Source organism: Primulina eburnea, chromosome 1, assembly GCF_022965805.1.
Source record: "Primulina eburnea isolate SZY01 chromosome 1, ASM2296580v1, whole genome shotgun sequence".
In the NCBI taxonomy this organism is placed as follows: domain Eukaryota; kingdom Viridiplantae; phylum Streptophyta; class Magnoliopsida; order Lamiales; family Gesneriaceae; genus Primulina; species Primulina eburnea.
The window spans coordinates 65,103,977-65,122,633 of record NC_133101.1 but is presented as its reverse complement, the minus strand read 5'-3'; the positions used below and the strand labels follow the sequence as shown (position 1 = coordinate 65,122,633).

Sequence of the window (18,657 nt, the reverse complement as noted above, 5' to 3'; positions counted from 1 at the left end):
TATTTCATTAATTTTCTTTAAAGTATTAATGCATTTCCCTTTTCTTTTGTTAACTAATTAAATCAGCTCAGCTAATTTTTTTTTAATTAAAAAAAACCCAAACTCACTCTAATTATTTTTATTTCCCCTAAAATTTTCACGTAGCCCCAAAAGATTTCTCACCTATTCAGTAGCATAAATATTATATTTAACGATCCTCCGAGTAGCTAGTCCAGTTACTTAATACCTCAAAAAGCTAGCTCCTGCTGAAACCTAGCGTGCCCACTCCTACACATATGTACACAAATTTATGAGTGTATATGTATTATAACAAACTCTAAGGTCTCTAACGTAAGTATACTAATTCTGCATGCAACCTTTGGTTTGCTGAAATTTTTTTAGCGCATTACTTTACCTGTTCCAAAACTTTTGCTCCACTAATCCAGTATGGTGACCGAGGTGCAAGAGTTCTGCATCGCCCTAAAAGGGAAGAAGGCAATTCACAGTATTTTGATTGCGAACAATGGAATGGCAGCCATCAAGTTTATACGTAGCATCAGGTCGTGGGCTTACGAGACGTTTGGAACCGAGAAGGCCATGTTTTTGGTGGCAATGGCAACCCCAGAGGACATGAAAATGAATGCAGAACATGTTAGGGCAGCTGATCAATTTGTATCAGTACCTGGCGGGACTAACAATAACAACTATGCCAACGTGCATCTCATCGTCGAGGTTTGTTACGTTGAGTGGATCTTTTTCCTGTTATTACACCTGTTCAACTTAGTCGGATAATGGATAGACACATGGATCACACGTTGTACTTGGTATATGGAAATGCAAAAACTGCCAAAAAATTAATGTTTGATTTTGGATGTCCAGATAGCTGAGATGATGCGAGTTGATGCTGTGTGGCCCGGTTGGGGTCATGCATCTGAAAACCCAGAGCTACCTAATGCTCTCGGCGAAAAAGGGATCATATTTTTAGGGCCACCAGCTTCATCAATGGCTGCATTGGGTGATAAAATTGGATCTTCACTGATTGCACAAGCTGCTCAAATCCCTACTGTTCCTTGGAGTGGTTCTCATGTAAAATAAAACCAAAAAGGGGGCCAATGAGTGATGTGAAAATTGCTTGTATATATCATTTTGACCAAAAATCATATATAAAAATTCCAATTTGACATGGAATCGACGACTCTCATTGGCCTCTTGCTATCCATCACTATCAGCGAGATAACTAACTTCACATTATTTCTTTTCAACTGATTGTCACATATATTTTTTTTAGGTGAAAATTCCCCAAGGCAGCAGTTTGCTTACAATCCCAGAAGCTATCTATCAGAAAGCATCTGTTCATACGGAGGAAGAAGCCATCGCTGGCTGCCGGAATGTTGGCTATCCTGCTATGATTAAGGCCTCTTGGGGCGGTGGCGGCAAAGGAATAAGAAAGGTTTAACGATCCCCATTTACCAACTTCTTCATTTTAGGAACGTCAATTTTATATCGTAATCTTTTTGTGAAGGTGCGGGCCCAGAGTTTTCTAATCGGGGGCTAAAAATTTATTGATAGACATAGATGCATCAAGTTATCCTTGATATTATGTCTCTTTTATTTATCAATAACAAATCCACTAATCAAAACCTTCGAAGTAAATGAAATGCATGCATGCATGCATTATATTGATCATATGATTTGAAATGCATAATTAGGTCCATAATGATGGCGAAGTGAAAGCTTCATTCAAGCAAGTACAAGATGAAGTTCCTGGCTCTCCCATTTTCATAATGAAGGTTGCCCCCCAGGTAATTAAACTAAATTAAAACAATGGAATTCTCATTAAAATAAATTGTATTTATAATTAATTTCGATCCTCAGAGCCGACATTTAGAAGTCCAGTTGCTTTGTGATGAACATGGAAACGTCGCAGCTGTGCACAGCCGTGACTGCAGTGTTCAAAGGAGGCACCAAAAGGTTAATTCTAATTTTTATGCGGAATTGATAATTAATCCATCGTGATTTGATTTAAGGCATACAAATTAATTGTTTTCTTCAAGATTATTGAAGAGGGGCCGATAACGGCAGCCCCTGTGGAGACGGTGAAAGAGCTTGAGCAGGCTGCTAGAAGGTTGGCCAAAACCGTTAACTACGTGGGAGCCGCAACGGTCGAATATTTATATAGCATGGAAACCGGTGAATATTATTTCTTGGAGTTGAATCCACGCCTTCAGGTTGGGACTACAATTTTATATAATGAAAATTTCAAAATAGATATAATGAAATAAATTAAAGTAGTAAAACCAACTCAAATTTATAATTATGAAACTGATATTCATTTCAGGTGGAGCACCCTGTGACTGAATGGATTGCTCAAGTGAATTTGCCGGCGGCACAAGTTGCCATTGGGATGGGCATCCCTCTCTGGAAAATTCCAGGTTCATCATTCTTCATTTTATTTATTTATTTATTGCGGCGTTGTTCATTTTTAATCGTTGATACGATGTCTTTCTGCTGAATGGATCAGAGATTCGGCGATTTTATGGAAAGGAAAATGGAGGAGATTACAATTCATGGAGGGAGACTGCAATTGTTTCCACTCCATTTGATTTTGACAAAGCGGAGTCTATCAGGCCTAAAGGCCATTGTGTAGCTGTTCGTGTCACGAGTGAGGATCCTGATGATGCCTTTAAGCCCACAACTGGTATAATTCAGGTCAGGTTATCCTAATCTCGGCATCTGAATGTCTAACTTTTAGCAAGCATATGTTTTGAGCTGGCTAGTGTCGTCCATCATCTTTTTCTTGAATTAGGTTTGTAATATATGGATTCTTGGTTTTTCTGTTTCTGATCATTAGGAATTAATGGGAAATTAATAAAACAAAAAATATTTCAGTTTGGGAGTTTCCGCCTCGAACCCTAAAAGCGTATGTCCCCTACTTTTAACGATTACGTGAAGATGCTGAAAACATGGTTGACATCGAGCTAATTTGTAGTCCAAGTATTGTCTTCTGCATTACAAGCATCTCTCTTTCTGATACAAGTGATCGACTTACCTAAAATGCACAAACTTTTAGTATCAAATTGTAAAGGACTTGTTTATCTTTGTTTCAAAACTACTCTATTATGTCCATCTTGACTTTTTCCTACATCCCACTTGATTTTTTTTCAACTCATTTTTGCTTAAGCGTCGGAGCTTTATTGTTGTGATTTTATCAATTTTTCTTTTTTACTTGTTGATAGAAGAGAAAAAATTGAGTTAATCTTGAAACCATTTAGCGTGCTTCCACTGAATTTGTCCAATTAATTCCTTGTTTACAGAAAACGAATATTAATTGCAAGTATCCATAAATCAATTTACCTACTTGGAAACAAAAGATTTTCAAGAATTCTAATAGTAGAAAATGTTCAATTATTTAAGGAAAAATGGGTTCAGAATGCTGTCTATGTGATTCACCGTGAAGATAATATTTTTTTGAATGAAGATTTGAAGGATCATAAGGTTTTAGGTTGAAATGGAGCCCCTGTGTTTCTAGAATGGAGGGGCAGTGTCCTTGGGGATATTTTTTTTACCCCAAATTAGCATTAACACCGGAGAGAAACTTGATAAATTCTAACTTGGAGATACTAAGGTGTAATCAAGTTACGGGACTTGATTTAAGATATTGATGATGGAGGCTACAACCTATGAGATTTTATTGGCATTTTGACTTGTTTAATCTTGAATTCTCATGATAATTATGAGCGATTTCAATTACTTTGAGCAGGAGCTGAGTTTCAAAAGCAAGCCAAATGTGTGGGGATACTTTTCTGTGAAGGTACGTATATGCATGTAGAAATTTATTTCTGCCAGAAATTCTGAAATCGAATCTGATTTTCATTAGTTTCTTCTTGCTCACAGCCTGGTGGAGGCATTCATGAATTTTCGGATTCCCAATTTGGTATGCGAACACTCACTGATTCTTAACACTTAGCAAGTGATAATTGACATTGCGAGATGGCATTATTTTTTGTCTTTTATTTCGTAAAATAAATGAACTCCTGCCCTGCGACTTTTAGTTCTTAAATGGGTGCTCTGGCACCTGAAATTGATGCATAGTAATTTACACAATTGATGCCAAAAGCGCACGACTGTAGAAAATTCCAAGTTCTAGACTTGTTCTTGCCCGAGTTTATTCATTTTGTTGACTAACATATTTTTTTCAGATTTATTCTCTTCGTCATGCATTATTCTTCTGCATAGAGGAAGAAGTTTTTAGTTTATTGTTGCCATCTGAAATCTGAAAAAAAGGACAATTTATACATCATAGATTCATAAGTTCCTGTGTGCAGGCACACATTTTTGTATATGCATGTAAAATTTTCAGTTGTCGAGAAACTACGCGTGAATTTTGATAAATTTTTTGGGGGCCAAAATTAGATCTAGGGAACTGGAAGAGGGAGGCGAGATAGGACGAGGGTGAGTGAAAGGAGGTAACTAATGGATTCAATGGGGCAAAACTTGCGATTCTAAAAAATTACAAAATAAAATTTCAGTTTTTTTAAATCAGGTGTGAGTCATGATGATTCAGGAAAGTTTTCAAAGCGCATCGACCAATTATTTCAATTATTGGAGATTCATCTACAAAATGATGAATTGATCTTTTTATTTGACCTCAGGACACATATTTTCTTTTGGGGAGTCTAGAGCAGTGGCCGTTGCTGACATGGTTCTTGGGCTGAAAGAAAGTCAAATAAGAGGAGAAATCTGTACAAATATTGACTACATTGTCGATCTTTTACAGGTGAGAAACTCAGTACCTTGGTTATCAAAACCGCATGCGACCCTTTTTGACTATACTCTGGTTTCTGTAAATAATTTGGCATTTGTCAAACTTCTCTACAGGCTTCAGACTACAAGGAAAATAAAATACATACAGGATGGCTAGACAACAGAATTGCAATGAGGGTCAGAGCAGAAAGGCTCCCTTGGTATATTTTAGTGGCCGGTGGAGCACTTTATGTGAGTTTGCTAGCATGCGGTCTTTTTAAGTTTCTGAAATCTTTAATCTTTATCTCCATGTGTTGCCACACTTATAAAATTCTATGACCATGTTCATTAAATCAGAAAGCCTCTTCTAGTAGTGCAGCTGTGGTTTCCGAATATGTTGATTATCTTGAAAAAGGACAGATTCCACCAAAGGTATTTGATCTTATGATGTCAATTGAATTTTACTCTTGGTTTCAGTAACTTGTCAATAAATGACGGCTCCTCTTTGCAGCACATCTCAGTGGTGAATTATCAAGTTTCTTTAAATATAGAAGGGGTTGAATATACTGTAAGTGCACCTATGCTCAGGCACAAAACTGCATGCAACCCTTATTCTAAACCTTTGATACTAGGAATGTGATAGCTCTCATTTTGTAATCCACTTTTTAATGAATATCTCTATGTTTTTTCCTGATTTAGATTAATGTGGTGAGGAAAGGACCTGGAAGCTACCAATTGAGGATGAACGATTCAGAAATTGAAGCAGAAGTACATAGTCTTACTGATGGAAGTCTATTAATGCAGGCAAGCTGTTCCTCTGCCTAGTCCTTTTAGGAATCCTGACGAGATTGTTCAATATTTTATTTCTTTTCACTTCTGTTAGATGACTAGATCAGATGGTCTTTATGGTTATGTGGCATTTAAGCAGTAATTAATCTATATAATTGATTAATGTGACAGGTTGATGGATATAGTCATATTGTATATGCAGAGGAGGGAGTGGCTGGAACACGCCTTCTTATTGATGGGAGCTCTTGTTTGCTTCAGGTGCCTTCTATTCTTCCTTGATAAAATATAAGTAAATTTGTTGGTAGAGATTAATCCATCTTCCGTGCATTCAGAATGATCACGATCCATCCAAATTATTGTCGGACACACCATGCAAGCTACTTAGGTATCTGGTTGAAAATGGTAGCCACGTTAATGCTGGAACACCTTATGCGGAGGTTGAAGTAATGAAGATGTGTATGCCTCTTGTTTCTCCGGCTTCTGGAAATATCCAATTTAAGATGTTGGAAGGTCAAATAATTCAGGTAGACATTTTAAATGAGATGTATTGCCTTGCTGCATGACTAAGCAATTAATACAAATAATTTTCTAGGCTGGCGAGCTTATAGCAAGACTTGAATTAGATGACCCATCAGCCGTAAAGACAGTAAAGCGGTTCCATGGAAGCTTTCCTGTTCTGAGACCACCAATTGGCATATCTGGTAAACTTCATCAACAATTTGCTGCAAGTTTGAATGCAGGCCGTATGGTTCTTGCTGGATACGAGCATAACATTGATGAAGTATGTTCACTTGGCAGTTAATAATTATATATTTCAGAACAGAATTTGCTATTCTTAAATAAATGATGCATTTAATTTAAATGCTTGAATGCATAAAACTGTCCTGGATATTCTGGTTAGTCAAAACAATTCTTCTATTGACTACACTCGACTTCTGTTTCAGGTTGTTGAAAACTTGATTAGTTTCCTTGACAATCCTGAGCTACCTTTTCTCCAGTGGCAAGAATGCTTCTCTGTACTGGCAAATAGACTACCCAAGGACCTTAGATATGAGGTTGTACAAATAACGGATTCAATAGTTTTAGTTCTCAAACAATGGAATTTGTGCTCTTACTTTGTCATCTGAAATGTTACCTTGGACAATAACTTTTCAGTTAGAAGCAAAACTCATGGATTGTAAAGGGTTCTCCAAAGAGCAAAATGTTGACTTTCCGGCAAAAGTTTTGCATGGAATTCTGGATGTAAGTCTGTCTCTTTTGATAATTGCCTGTGCTGTTTCCATACAAAATAAGGGAAAAATTATATTTGGTTTGACACTACTTCAGGACCATTTAAACTCCTGCCTTTATAAAGAGAAAGGGGCCCGAGAACGAGTAATTGAGCCTCTAGTGAGTCTTGTCAAGTCTTACGAGGGAGGATTGAAAAGCCATGCTTGTCTCATAGTTCAGGGCCTTTTTGATGAGTATTTATCCGTTGAAGAACTCTTTGGCGATGATACACAGGTCCTTTTTTTTCATGAAGTAAATTTAGTTTAACATAGATGTTACAGTTAGGTCATCATTTTCTGGCGAACACTTGGAATGAAGCTGTCATTGTTTTTCATATTGTACTGTTTAAATGCTTTATCTTTCCACTTTTTAATTCCTCTATTTTTTTTCCTGATGACATAAAATTCTGAATTATGATGTACAGTATTTCTAGTTTCTATGTTACAAATAAGTTTGTCAATTTCCCGTTATTCATGTCTATTGATTCACCACACAGTCCTGGAATCTCAAGGAATAACCAGTAGCCCACCATAAAAAGGGAAGAGATAAACAAAATTCTCCATAAGCTATTTTCTTATCTAAAATGCGAATATTTACATTTCAGGTAGATGTGAGTGAACGCTTAAGACATTTACATAAAAAGGATCTCCGGAAAGTTGTAGACTTGGTACTCTCTCACCAGGTATATTCAGATTAATATACACTAAGTTTCTCATCTGTTTTTTTAGAAAATTTCTCTAACAGGAACTTCTCTTGAAAATTTGTTCGTGCTTTTTCAGGGCATCGGGAACAAAAATAAGCTAATACTATCTCTCCTCGAGCGACTTGTGTATTATAATCCCACCATGTACCGGGATCAACTAATCCGCCTTGCTGCACTCAACAACGCCAACTATTATGAGGTTAGGAATTCTATTTAGAATACCGTGCTTTTTTATATGATTGGTCAGAACTTAACGTCTTCATGTGGACTTTCTTTAAAGAAGCTTACCAATGTTCCGTAGCCAATATTTGTCTTTAATGGTTATTCGTTTTAATTTAGCTGTTTCTTTCATCCGATGGTTGTCTGAGCTCAATGTGTCTGTGCAGTTAGCAATAAAGTCAAATAAATTGCTAGGCCAGATAAAGTGCAGTGAACTTCGTTCCAGTATAATTGGAAGTCTTTCAGAATCAGAAACGTCTATCGAAGACAGTGAAAACGTCGATAGGCTAAAATGTGAAGGTTCCATAATTGAACAAATGGAAGCTATTGTGAATGCTCCTTTGTCCGTCGAAGACGCAATTTTTGGTCTATTTGCTCACACCGATCACGCCCTTCAGCAACGGGCTGTTGAGATTTATATACGCAGATTATACCAGGTAATGGTGTTGTAGTCTTGAAATTATCTGATATACTAGCTGTGTTATATTCCTAGCCTGACGTTTAACATCCATCATCAGCCCTTTTTTGTAAGAGGAAGTATGAGAATGAAACGGCTCAACTCGGGACTTGTAGCGTCTTGGGAGTTCTTGGAAAAGCATGCTGAGAGAAAGAATGGGTGTGAAGATGAAGTCTTGGATGAATCATTTGTTGGGAAACACAGTGAGAGGAAGTGTGCGGCGATGGTTGTCGTAAAATCTCTAGAGTTTTTTCCTACAACGTTAACTGCTGCGTTGAGTGAAGTAACTGATAACTTGAAAGCCTTACTTCCCTTTGGGTCCGGTCATCCGACTATTTGTGATAATATAATGCACATTGCATTGTTAGGCACCAACAACCAAATGAGTTCACTCCATAAAAGGTATCTTACCAACTTGTTAGTTTTCATTACTAGACTAATTAAAAATTCTTTTGAGCTTGCAAAGGGATTCCTGGTGTAATAACAGTGTCTATAACTTTATATTTTATTGAGTTATATTTTTATGTTAAGATGTGAAGCCATTCCCGACACTGTTCCTCTCGTGTTCTTGAACTTTCTTTCTTTATTCTTGATATGATCCCTATTAATTTGATAGTATTTGGTTTTTGAGTTGACATGCAGTTATGAAGTGCCTATGTAGTGGTTCTTCATTCTGTACCTTATTATGTTTTCCTTCTTGTAGTGGTTATGAAGTTCAGGCTCAAGATACAATCAAGGAATTGACAAAAATATTAAAGGAGGGCGAAATAAGCTCGTGTCTCCAAAATGCAGGAGTGAGGGTCATCAGCTCTATAATACAGATAGATGACGTCCAGGGAATTATGAGGCACTCATTTCATTGGTCAGCAGAAAAACTTGAATATGTGGAGGAACCTATATTGCGCCATCTGGACCCCCCTCTATCCTCATACCTTGAGCTGGTTTGCAAATATTTAATTCATCTTCAGTTTTGTTGACTACATTCTTTTATTGTTTTCCCTGAAAACATCAGCTTACTGTCAACAGGACAAAGTCAGGGGGTTTGGTAATTTACATTATACACCATCTCGAGATAAACTCTGGCACCTGTATACCGTTCGAGACAAGCGACTTCCTATAAAGAGAATGTTTCTCAGAGGACTTGTGAGACAACCACTATCAACTGAGGATCAGGCTGGAATTATACAATCATTGTCGACTTTGTCCTCTACTTCAAGGAGTATTTTGAGGTCCTTGATGTCTGCAATAGATGCACTTGAATTCAGTTTCCTTGATTCTTCCGCCAGATCTGACCATGCTCAAATTTACCTTTGTATCTTGCCGGAGCAAAAAGTGGATGATGTTTTATCCAATCACAAGTAAACTTTGTCTAGTGATTTGTTCTTTTTTTCTTTCTATCCACAAAAATTGTGGGGCCAATCCTTTGAAAGTTTTAGATAGTCTTGCATGTATGTCATTTCCAGAAGAGAGCAGATGGTGGGATTGCAAGAAGAACCTGCTGTTGAGAAAATCTTGGATGAGATGGCAAATGAGATTAATGCATCAATAGGTTTTAAAATGTATAGTTTAGGTGTTCGTGAGTGGGAAGTTAAGCTTTGGATATCATCTGAAGGAGAAGCCAATGGGGCTTGGAGAGTTGTGGTCACGGATATAACTGGTCAAGCTTGCATTGTGCATGTAAGTCGGATTAGATGATATTATTTATAGGATTCGCCCAACTTTATGGACTTCACTCGTTTAGAAATTAGTGGATTGAATTTTGTGATTGTATTAACATTTCTTATTCGAACTCTCAGATCTACAGGGAAGTTAAGGATTCCAGCAACAAGAACATGGTCTATTATTCAACTTCTGGAAGGGGTCCGTTACATTGTTTGCCTGTGAATGCACAATATAAGCCACTGGGAATGATGGACCAGAAACGTCTGGTTGCCTGGAAATATGGGACAACCTATTGTTATGATTTTCCACTGGTATATACTAAACTAATATTCATAGAACAGATCTTTAGATAAATTCATTGATCTTGAGAGCTATATTTTCAGGCATTTGAGGCAGCTTTGACCAAATTATGGATCCAGCATCCTGGAATAAAAAAGCCTACGGATAAAACAATTTTAAGAGCCGAGGAATTTATTTTTGCTGACAGAGACACTGTCTGGTGTTCTCCGCTTGTTTTCGTTAAGCGAAAGCCTGGGTTGAATGATATTGGCTTAGTTGCCTGGCGCATGGAAATGTCAACACCAGAATTTCCTTCAGGGAGGACCATTATTGTCATATCTAATGATGTAAACTACAAAAGTGGTTCATTTGGCCCCGAAGAGAATGCATTTTTTATGGCAGTAACCAACTTTGCTTGCTCTCATAAATTACCGCTTATTTATTTGGCAGCAACTTCAGGTTCCCGTATTGTTATGGAGGATGAGGTAAAATCTTGCTTTAAAGTTGGCTGGTTTAATGAGTCAAATCCGCAGGATGGTTTTGAATATTTTTACTTCACTCCTGAGGATTATTCACGGATTGGATCTCATGTGATAGCACATGAGTTAAAGCTCCCAAATGGAGAAATCCGATGGGTAATAGACACTATTCTAGGTAAAGTTGATTCAGATGCTATGATGAAGGAAGGCGATCTAATTGCTGATGTCATAAATGGCACTGGAGCTATTGCCCGTGCGTATTTGAGGGCATATGAAGAGACATTTACCTTGACCTATGTGACTGGTACAACTGTTGGGATAGGTGCTTATCTTGCTCGTTTTGGTATACGGTGTATTCAAAGGAACGATCAACCGATCATTCTGACTGGTTTCTCTGCACTGAACAAGCTTCTGAAACGGGAAGTATATAGCTCAAACATGCAACTTGGAGGACCTAAAATTATGGCGACAAGTGGAGTTGTTCATCTCACAGTTTCTGATGATGTCGAGGGTATATCAGCAATTTTGAAGTGGTTAAGCTTCGTTCCACCATACTCTGGTGGTCCACTCCCCAGTCTGACTTCCTCGGATCCTCCTGAGAGACCTGTTGAATATCTACCCGAGACCTCATGCGATCCCACTTCAGCGATATGCGGAACTATGGATGCTAATGGGAAATGGCTTGGAGGCATATTCGACAAGGATAGCTTCATTGAGACACAGGAGTGTTGGGCAAGAACTGTCGTGACCGGTCGTGGAAAACTTGGTGGAATACCTGTAGGAATTATTGCTGCCGAGACTCTAACTCAGATGCTAGTAATTCCGGCGGATCCTGGACAGCTAGATTCTTGTGAAAGGGTCATCCCACAAGCAGGGCAGTTGTGGCATCCTGATTCTTCCACTAAGGCTGCTCAAGCAATATTGGACTTCAATCATGAAGGGCTGCCACTCTTCATGCTCGCCAATTGGAGAGGCTTCTCAGGTGGACAAAAGGATCTCTTTGAAGGTATCATCCAGACTGGATCAGAAATAGTGGAGAACCTTCGGAATTACCGACAACCCATTTTCGTGTACATTCCTATAACGGGCGAGCTTCGGGGTGGAGCATGGGTGACCGTTGACAGAAATGTTAATCCAGACCATGTCGAAACATATGCTGACGGGACAGCTAAAGGAAATATCCTTGAGCCAGAAGGTATGATTGAGATCAAGTTTCGAACTAGGGATCTGTTAGAATGCATGGGAAGGCTTGATCATAAGCTAATGAATCTGAAGTTGAAGTGTTTGGAAGACGGAAGCTCTGGAACAGGTGAAACCAAGGAAGATCTACAAAAGCAAATAAAATCCCGCGAGAAGGAACTTTTGCCAGTTTACACTCAGGTAGCTTTAAAGTTTGCAGATCTTCATGATACTGCAGCGACACTTGCGAATGTTGGGGCTATCAGAGAAGTCGTTGAATGGACGAATTCTCGATCCTATTTCTGTAAGAGATTGCGTAGGAGATCAACTGAAAATGACATGATCAAGAATGTGATGGATGCTGCTGGTAACCACATACAGTATAAATCTGCAAGGGACATGATCAAAAGTTGGTTCTTGAATTCAAAGACCATAAAGAACAAAGATAGACCTTCTTGGAAGGATGATGAAGCTTTTTTCTCCTGGAAAAATGACTCCAGAAACTACGAAGGAAAGCTGCATGACTTGCGCATACAAAAGCATTTGCTTCAACTGCTCGACATCAGCAATTCTCCACAGGATTTATCGGCGCTACCTCAAAGTCTTGACGCCTTTCTAGAAAAGGTAAACCATCAGAAAAAAACAAACACGATCTCTTCCTTTTCTGCTTGCCTTGTTTTCTTATTTACCAAGTAAATTATTGATGATGCAGGTAGATCCATCAATCAGAGATCATTTGATCGATAAACTAAGGAGGGGATCAAAGTGAAGACATTGGGGTCGGAGGGAGCTTTGCTTGTGACCAGTTGGCGGCGGACATTAGGTGTGGAGTGCAGAGAACCCAATTCCATCAGCTGCATGCGAAATAAAAATAATGAATAAGATTTGTATCGCAATGTTAGAGCTAGCATTGCCATTAATCAAATATAGTTGACATTTTTGTTTCTTTCTTACAACTAAAATAGCACAATCTGAAAATGCATCAAATTTTTTTTATCTATACTTACGAAAACATTTCTGTTTTATACCTCATTTTTTGTATACAGCGTTCCCATTTTACTCTTCTCGGATTATTATTTCATTGTTCAAAAATATTACATTTTAAATTAAAACTTTAAAACGCCACACGTAACTTTATACCAAATATAGGGATGGCAATTTTCCCCACGGGTTTGGGGCCCCGCGGGGAAAACCCGAAACGGGGATGGGGATCCCCGATTTTTTCGGTTTTGGTTTCGGGTTCGGAGATTTTTTTAAATCCCCGATGTAGTTCGGGACGGGTATGGGATTATTATTCCCATCCCCGAAATCCCCGAACCCACCCCGAAAATAATATCAATAATAAAATAATAGTATTATTAGTATTAATAATATAATAATAATATTGTTTTTTAAAATATTAATAATAATATTATTATTAATATTGATATTGTTATTAATATTAATATTATCTCTAATAATAATAGATAATAATAAATTTTGGCTTGAGAAAATCTTCGAATCCATCATCGTCTTGCCATATTAATATTTTTGAAACGGGGATGAGGACGGAGATGAGATGTTGATCCCCGAAGTTTCGGGTTCGGGGATTCCTCGAACCCGAAAAAGCGGTGATGGGGACGGGGATGGGGGCGGGGATGGAATTCGGGGATGGGGATGGGGATGGCAAACCCGCCCCGCCCCGGCCCATTCCCATCCCTAACCAAATACCTAAAGTAAAATCAAATAATTGCGTGCATTCAGTTGTCAACTTTTTTTTTTGGATGTGTTTTTAACAGTTACCAAATTAGTTTGTCTAAAATAACTTCTTCTTTATTTCCTATTATAATATTTTCCAAAAAAAACAAAAAATTTGTGTGGAAGTACAAATTTATAACCAAGAAAAATCACATTTAAAGTTCAAACTTCAAAACCCAATTGCTCAAACAGTAAGTTGATTGAATTTTAACCTTTTGAGAGCAACCCATGATTTTTTATTTGTTAATATTGCTTCCTATCATTTACAAAGTTTTAATATGTTATATTACAGTTAATGATCCAAATATAATTTTTTATGTGATTAACATAGTATTTATAATAATTTCATTGAGGAAAAAAACAGCCGTATTATTATTATTATTATCCGGAAATTATTTTTGAACTTAGGAAACCTCCCGAGGATCCTTCGGTACGAAGAAAGCCTACCAGCGCGCTTCTCACGCGCCTGTATTTGAGCTGGTGAAATCTTTGGGTGTATAATAGTTTTTGATTAATTTCCATCTCCTGATACAAATCAAAGTTTCGCTCTTCACAATTATTTTGCCCAGAAAAGCAAAATATTTTGTGGGTTGATCATAATTAGACTCTGAATTGAGGTGCTCTGTCATGGCGAAGCTTGATTCCTTCTTCAGCAAACGCTTTAATGCTTCCAAATGGTAATTCCTCATTTCTACTCATCTGAGCCATAATTTTTGTGTTTTATTGGTGAATCGAGTTTTTATTCTCGTTAGGATTTTTATACTGTGCAGTTTGTAGATTGTGGAGAGAATTGTGGAAAATTTATGGTCACGGATCCTGTAATCTATAATGTTGGCGAGACGTGGAACACTTATTTCTTTGTTAGGTTTAAATTGAATCTAGTTTCCATGGTCATATGATTTTAGAGGTTCTGTTGAATTTAGCAGGATATAGTGATCGGTTATGAGTGCTTGTGTGAATTTGGATTCTTATTGTTGTTTTCCCTTTTTATGTTCTGATTGACAGTAAAACTCTGCTGAAACTTACTACCCCTCGAATAAAATTGCTGAGGAATCGAAGAGAGATGCAATTAAAGCAGATGCGCCGAGAAATTGCCAAGCTCCTTGAGACTGGCCAAGAAGCTACGGCTCGAATTCGGGTACTAATGTAAACTTTTTATCTCTGATGATCGTTTGTGCTGTTCAGTTGCTCGTGCAACTCTGTGCAACAAGTGATGACGAATTGGTAGACTGCCAATTACTGGCTGGATAATGTTTTCCATTGTCTTTTTTTCCTGTATAGGTTGAGCACATTATAAGAGAAGAAAAGATGATGGCTGCACAAGAAATAGTTGAGCTGTTTTGTGAGCTAATTTCTGTTCGTCTTCCAATTATTGAAGCCCAAAGGTTCATACTTTTTTGTCCCATTTATATCATTATTTTTTGTGTCTGGCCTTGTTTATTGAGCATTGATGTGAATAAAAAACTGCTCTTTTTTTAACCATTGAAAGAGAATTTATCATAAGGTCAAGGATAATCACCCACTTTCAATAATAATTGCAACATTGCATCATTTATTTAGTTGAACCTCAAATTACTATGGGCATGTTCACTTGCATTTGGCGTGACGGTACCTAATGTTTTACCTGCATCCATTACATGAGGGAACATAAACCCTTTTTGAACTTGAATATTTCACCATGCATCTCAATTTACTCCATGTTGATACTAGTTTGAAACGGGGTAGTGAAGTCTAAAGTGATGGGCTTGAGTTCCACTCTTCTTTCATCATCTGGTAGAGGCTTCACTTTTCCTGGAACACCAATATTATATCGCATTATGCCATTATTTGTCGTCCAATTTGGTGGAACGTTTTTTGTTGTTTGACTTGTCTTGTACCTAAACCTATTTGCATTGGCTGTTCAGGGAGTGTCCACTGGACTTGAAGGAAGCGATTTCTAGTGTGTGCTTTGCTGCACCAAGGTGCGCTGATCTTCCTGAGTTGTTACAAGCGCAAATATTGTTTGCTGGTAAATATGGTAAAGAATTTGTGGCTGCTGCAACTGAGCTTATGCCAGAGTGTGGTGTCAATCGGCAGGTTACACAAATTGTCCTATTGATGTGTGTTATATAGGTTCAGCAGAGCTCTCATCTCTCCTTTTGTCGGTTTAACATTTTTCAAAGTTACAGCTGGTGGAGCTGTTATCTATTCGAGCACCTGCTCCAGATGTGAAACTGAAGCTGCTAAAAGAAATTGCTGAAGAGCACGAACTTGATTGGGACCCAAGTGCGTCTGAACGTGAATTATTGAAGCCACATGAAGACTTGTTGGTAAGATTGGTCTTGTTTATTGATTCCACTTTTTGTTGTCGTTATCTGATGTTTTGGCCTTTTTTAGAATGGACCGACACGCTTTGTCAGTGGTTCTAAATTACCCTTTCCGAAAGAGAAGGATGATGCGACGACCCATACTACTTCAGAAAGTGCCATCTCTGAACATTCAGATTCTGATGAGGGATTTGGCATCATAGATTTTCCAGAAGTTCCAACACAGCCATTACAGACAAACAAAGGCACTGCCTCGGCACCAGAGATGCTTCCTTTTCCTGCCTCTGGTCTATATGAAATTGATGATCAAGAAGAAACAAAACCTTCTGATAATAATGATAGTCAACCACAGTCGAGACCAGAAGATGAGGTGCAAGAAAAACCAGTTGTAAAAGAAGGGCAATCACCAAATATTTCTGCTGGTTCAGTGGAAAATAAACAGTTTCAGCCAGTTTTATTTCCTCCTTTACAGCCATCATCATTTTCTGTCAGGGTATCTAATTTGCCTCCTACCACCACAAATTCCAAGGGTGATGATTTGTATTTACAGGATGTATTGGCTGCTGCTCAAGCAGCAGCTGAATCAGCTGAGCGTGCAGCTGCAGCAGCTCGGTCAGCAGCTAGCATTGCCCAGCTTCGAATCAGTGGTCTTGCCAAGAAGAACAGTGAAGATGGCTCTGTTTCTACTGTTGATAACACTTTTCATCTCAACAAATCCAAGTCAAACGTGTTTGAAAATGTTTATTTTGATAAACAAAAGTCAATTGGGTCTTCTGACAGTCCCTTTTCTTCTCCGAGCCAAAATAACGGCTCTGAAAACTATCCCTCAACCCATCAGCCGATAGCCCATCGTTCATCTGATGTTTCCAAAGATGATTCCTCATCAAGCGGCTGCCCTGTTCTCAATCATGAAACTGGCGATCACCAACCTCAGCGATTGCCTTCGATGGACGACGATCCATATTTCTCATATCCAAACTTATTCATATCTCAAGCTTCAAATCTCAGCACCGGTGCAGAATCATTTAAGGAATCCAAATGAACAGCGACATCTACTTTTCTGTTGCAGTTTCTGCTGTCACGTTTTTAATTCCGTGAATATTATTTTTCCCAGAGCACTGAGGGTTACTGAGATGGTTTATCTATATACATGATGTATTATGCATTTAAATTGCCTGTTGTAAAGTGATTGAGTTTTGTGTTGTGCTATATGGATTTTTAGTAAAGAAGTGGGCTTGTGGCTGTCTAAATGAATACGCTTTGTTTATGCGTCTACATCTATTTATACTCACACTTGCGGAATAACATAATTTTTAGGCAGCAAACTATATCGCTGAGACTAATTAATATTTGTAAAATTCTACGTCCACGAAGGTACACTAGTTTTGTTAATTCATTTGATTTTTAATTTGTGATATTGAGTGCTTTACTGGAGATAATAACTCCAAATTTTAAATTTTTTTTTTTATTTCAGGTTCCTCTGCATGACATGTGATGTTCATGGTTGAAGGGACACAAGAAAAAGTACAAGTCTTTTTTCTTCAAAAAGATTACGAAATTAATCTTTCCGCAAAGGAAGGTTAGGTATCGTACCTTTCTTTTTCTGAGCCAAATTAAATACAGCTAGAAAGTCTGGGGATTTTAAACATTGATGTTTCTTGACTTGATTTGTTAACGCTAATTCTCTAGAAATTTCCAAAAATGTTAAATGTTGTAACATTTAATGTGAGAAGGGAAATGAGAGAATTCACGTGGTGACTCCAGCAGCATTTTGCATGTATGGAAATTCATTGAATGTTATCTGTCTTAATTGCCTGCTGTGAACGTGATCTCTGTCAAAGTAAACATGATCTTTAATTTATTATCTATTCTATTCTATTCTATTTCTATGCCTCCACTGACACGGTTGCTTCAATCATCTTCTCATATTCAACATTTATTTCTTTTATTATCTGATTTTTTAAATTATTTTTTTTCTGTTATTCAGTGGTAAATAGATATTTGCATGTCACTCATGAATTTTGTCCGACACTTGAAATATTTAACATGATTCTTTTTCACTCAGCATTAGCAGAGGTCTTAAACGTGCAAGTGTTAGTGTATATGTGTTACCTTAATATAATTGTGGATATAGTAAATAACCGACTTTGAATTATTTTAGGTTGTATTTAGATCGATGGATTTCAAATTTATAGATTTCAAATGTATTTTTTTAGATTTAGATAAGCTACTTTAAATCCACAACTTTCATGTTTATATAGTATTTCATGTTAATGAAGATGTATTTCAAGTTCACTCAATAATATAAACATTTAAAACTCATTATATTTTGTGTAACTAATGTGCAAATAAGTAAATTATGAATTTAAGATTTCATCAATTGTTTCGTTGTTAACAATAAAACTATAAACAAAATCCATTGATTTTCGAATTCATCCATCCAATAACATAAGATGACGATAAGACGTATATACATATATGTGTGTATATATACATTCTTGTGGACTCTACAAAGCTCGTGACTCTCCTCAAAATTAAATTGAGCCGAGTTTCATGTGAATTGCAACAGGTGTACTTTTTACGTTCATTAAATTTTGCTTATCCCGTGTATATATTCTTGAAAATACCCATCTTCAGTTTCCCAATACCCATCCCATTATAATATTTTCTCATCTCACTTAGCTAGTTTTTATAGCCTATTACCGGAAATTATCTTCTTTTTTTTTGTGATATATCTTTTCTAGCTTACACCAATCAAAATGGACAAATTGCCTAGTTTCTTGCACTCAATATTCCTAACATTTTCACTTCTCTCCTTCATTTTTGCTACATGTGGAAGCCTAAAACCTTATCATT

The 18,657-nt window shown here is 37.4% G+C and overlaps 2 protein-coding genes across 2 annotated transcripts; both read left to right on the top strand.

Annotated features, from left to right (window-relative positions):
* The first annotated feature begins 356 nt into the window (after positions 1–356).
* Positions 357–12,745, top strand: LOC140842491 (acetyl-CoA carboxylase 1-like). The gene is made up of 31 exons (XM_073210449.1): positions 357–711; positions 859–1,065; positions 1,268–1,429; positions 1,689–1,781; positions 1,855–1,950; positions 2,034–2,207; positions 2,318–2,411; positions 2,501–2,688; positions 3,740–3,790; positions 3,874–3,913; positions 4,632–4,756; positions 4,858–4,974; positions 5,080–5,154; positions 5,234–5,290; positions 5,422–5,526; positions 5,683–5,769; positions 5,844–6,035; positions 6,104–6,292; positions 6,456–6,566; positions 6,667–6,753; positions 6,838–7,014; positions 7,385–7,462; positions 7,560–7,682; positions 7,870–8,139; positions 8,221–8,561; positions 8,863–9,100; positions 9,186–9,517; positions 9,623–9,836; positions 9,956–10,132; positions 10,205–12,382; positions 12,471–12,745. Exons 1-31 carry the CDS (start codon positions 427–429, stop codon positions 12,525–12,527), a joined length of 6,720 nt encoding a protein of 2,239 aa, XP_073066550.1. The 5' UTR covers positions 357–426; the 3' UTR covers positions 12,528–12,745.
* Positions 12,746–13,874: 1,129 nt separating this feature from the next.
* LOC140842483 (uncharacterized) lies at positions 13,875–17,076 on the top strand. The gene is made up of 6 exons (XM_073210438.1): positions 13,875–14,172; positions 14,501–14,633; positions 14,777–14,880; positions 15,400–15,571; positions 15,664–15,804; positions 15,872–17,076. Exons 1-6 carry the CDS (start codon positions 14,123–14,125, stop codon positions 16,841–16,843), a joined length of 1,572 nt encoding a protein of 523 aa, XP_073066539.1. The 5' UTR covers positions 13,875–14,122; the 3' UTR covers positions 16,844–17,076.
* Positions 17,077–18,657: the final 1,581 nt, after the last annotated feature.

What these genes read in the sequence shown, in the direction of transcription:
- LOC140842491 (XM_073210449.1), top strand. Translation starts at nt 427, where the DNA reads ATGGTGACCGAGGTGCAAGAGTTCTGCATCGCCCTAAAAGGGAAGAAG. An exon ending in GGGGATACTTTTCTGTGAAG is followed by an intron (nt 3,791 to 3,873) that starts GTACGTATATGC and finishes TCTTGCTCACAG; the next exon opens with CCTGGTGGAGGCATTCATGA. An exon ending in ATATACGCAGATTATACCAG is followed by an intron (nt 8,140 to 8,220) that starts GTAATGGTGTTG and finishes ATCCATCATCAG; the next exon opens with CCCTTTTTTGTAAGAGGAAG.
- LOC140842483 (XM_073210438.1), top strand. Translation starts at nt 14,123, where the DNA reads ATGGCGAAGCTTGATTCCTTCTTCAGCAAACGCTTTAATGCTTCCAAA. An exon ending in AGTGTGGTGTCAATCGGCAG is followed by an intron (nt 15,572 to 15,663) that starts GTTACACAAATT and finishes TCAAAGTTACAG; the next exon opens with CTGGTGGAGCTGTTATCTAT. An exon ending in AGCCACATGAAGACTTGTTG is followed by an intron (nt 15,805 to 15,871) that starts GTAAGATTGGTC and finishes GGCCTTTTTTAG; the next exon opens with AATGGACCGACACGCTTTGT.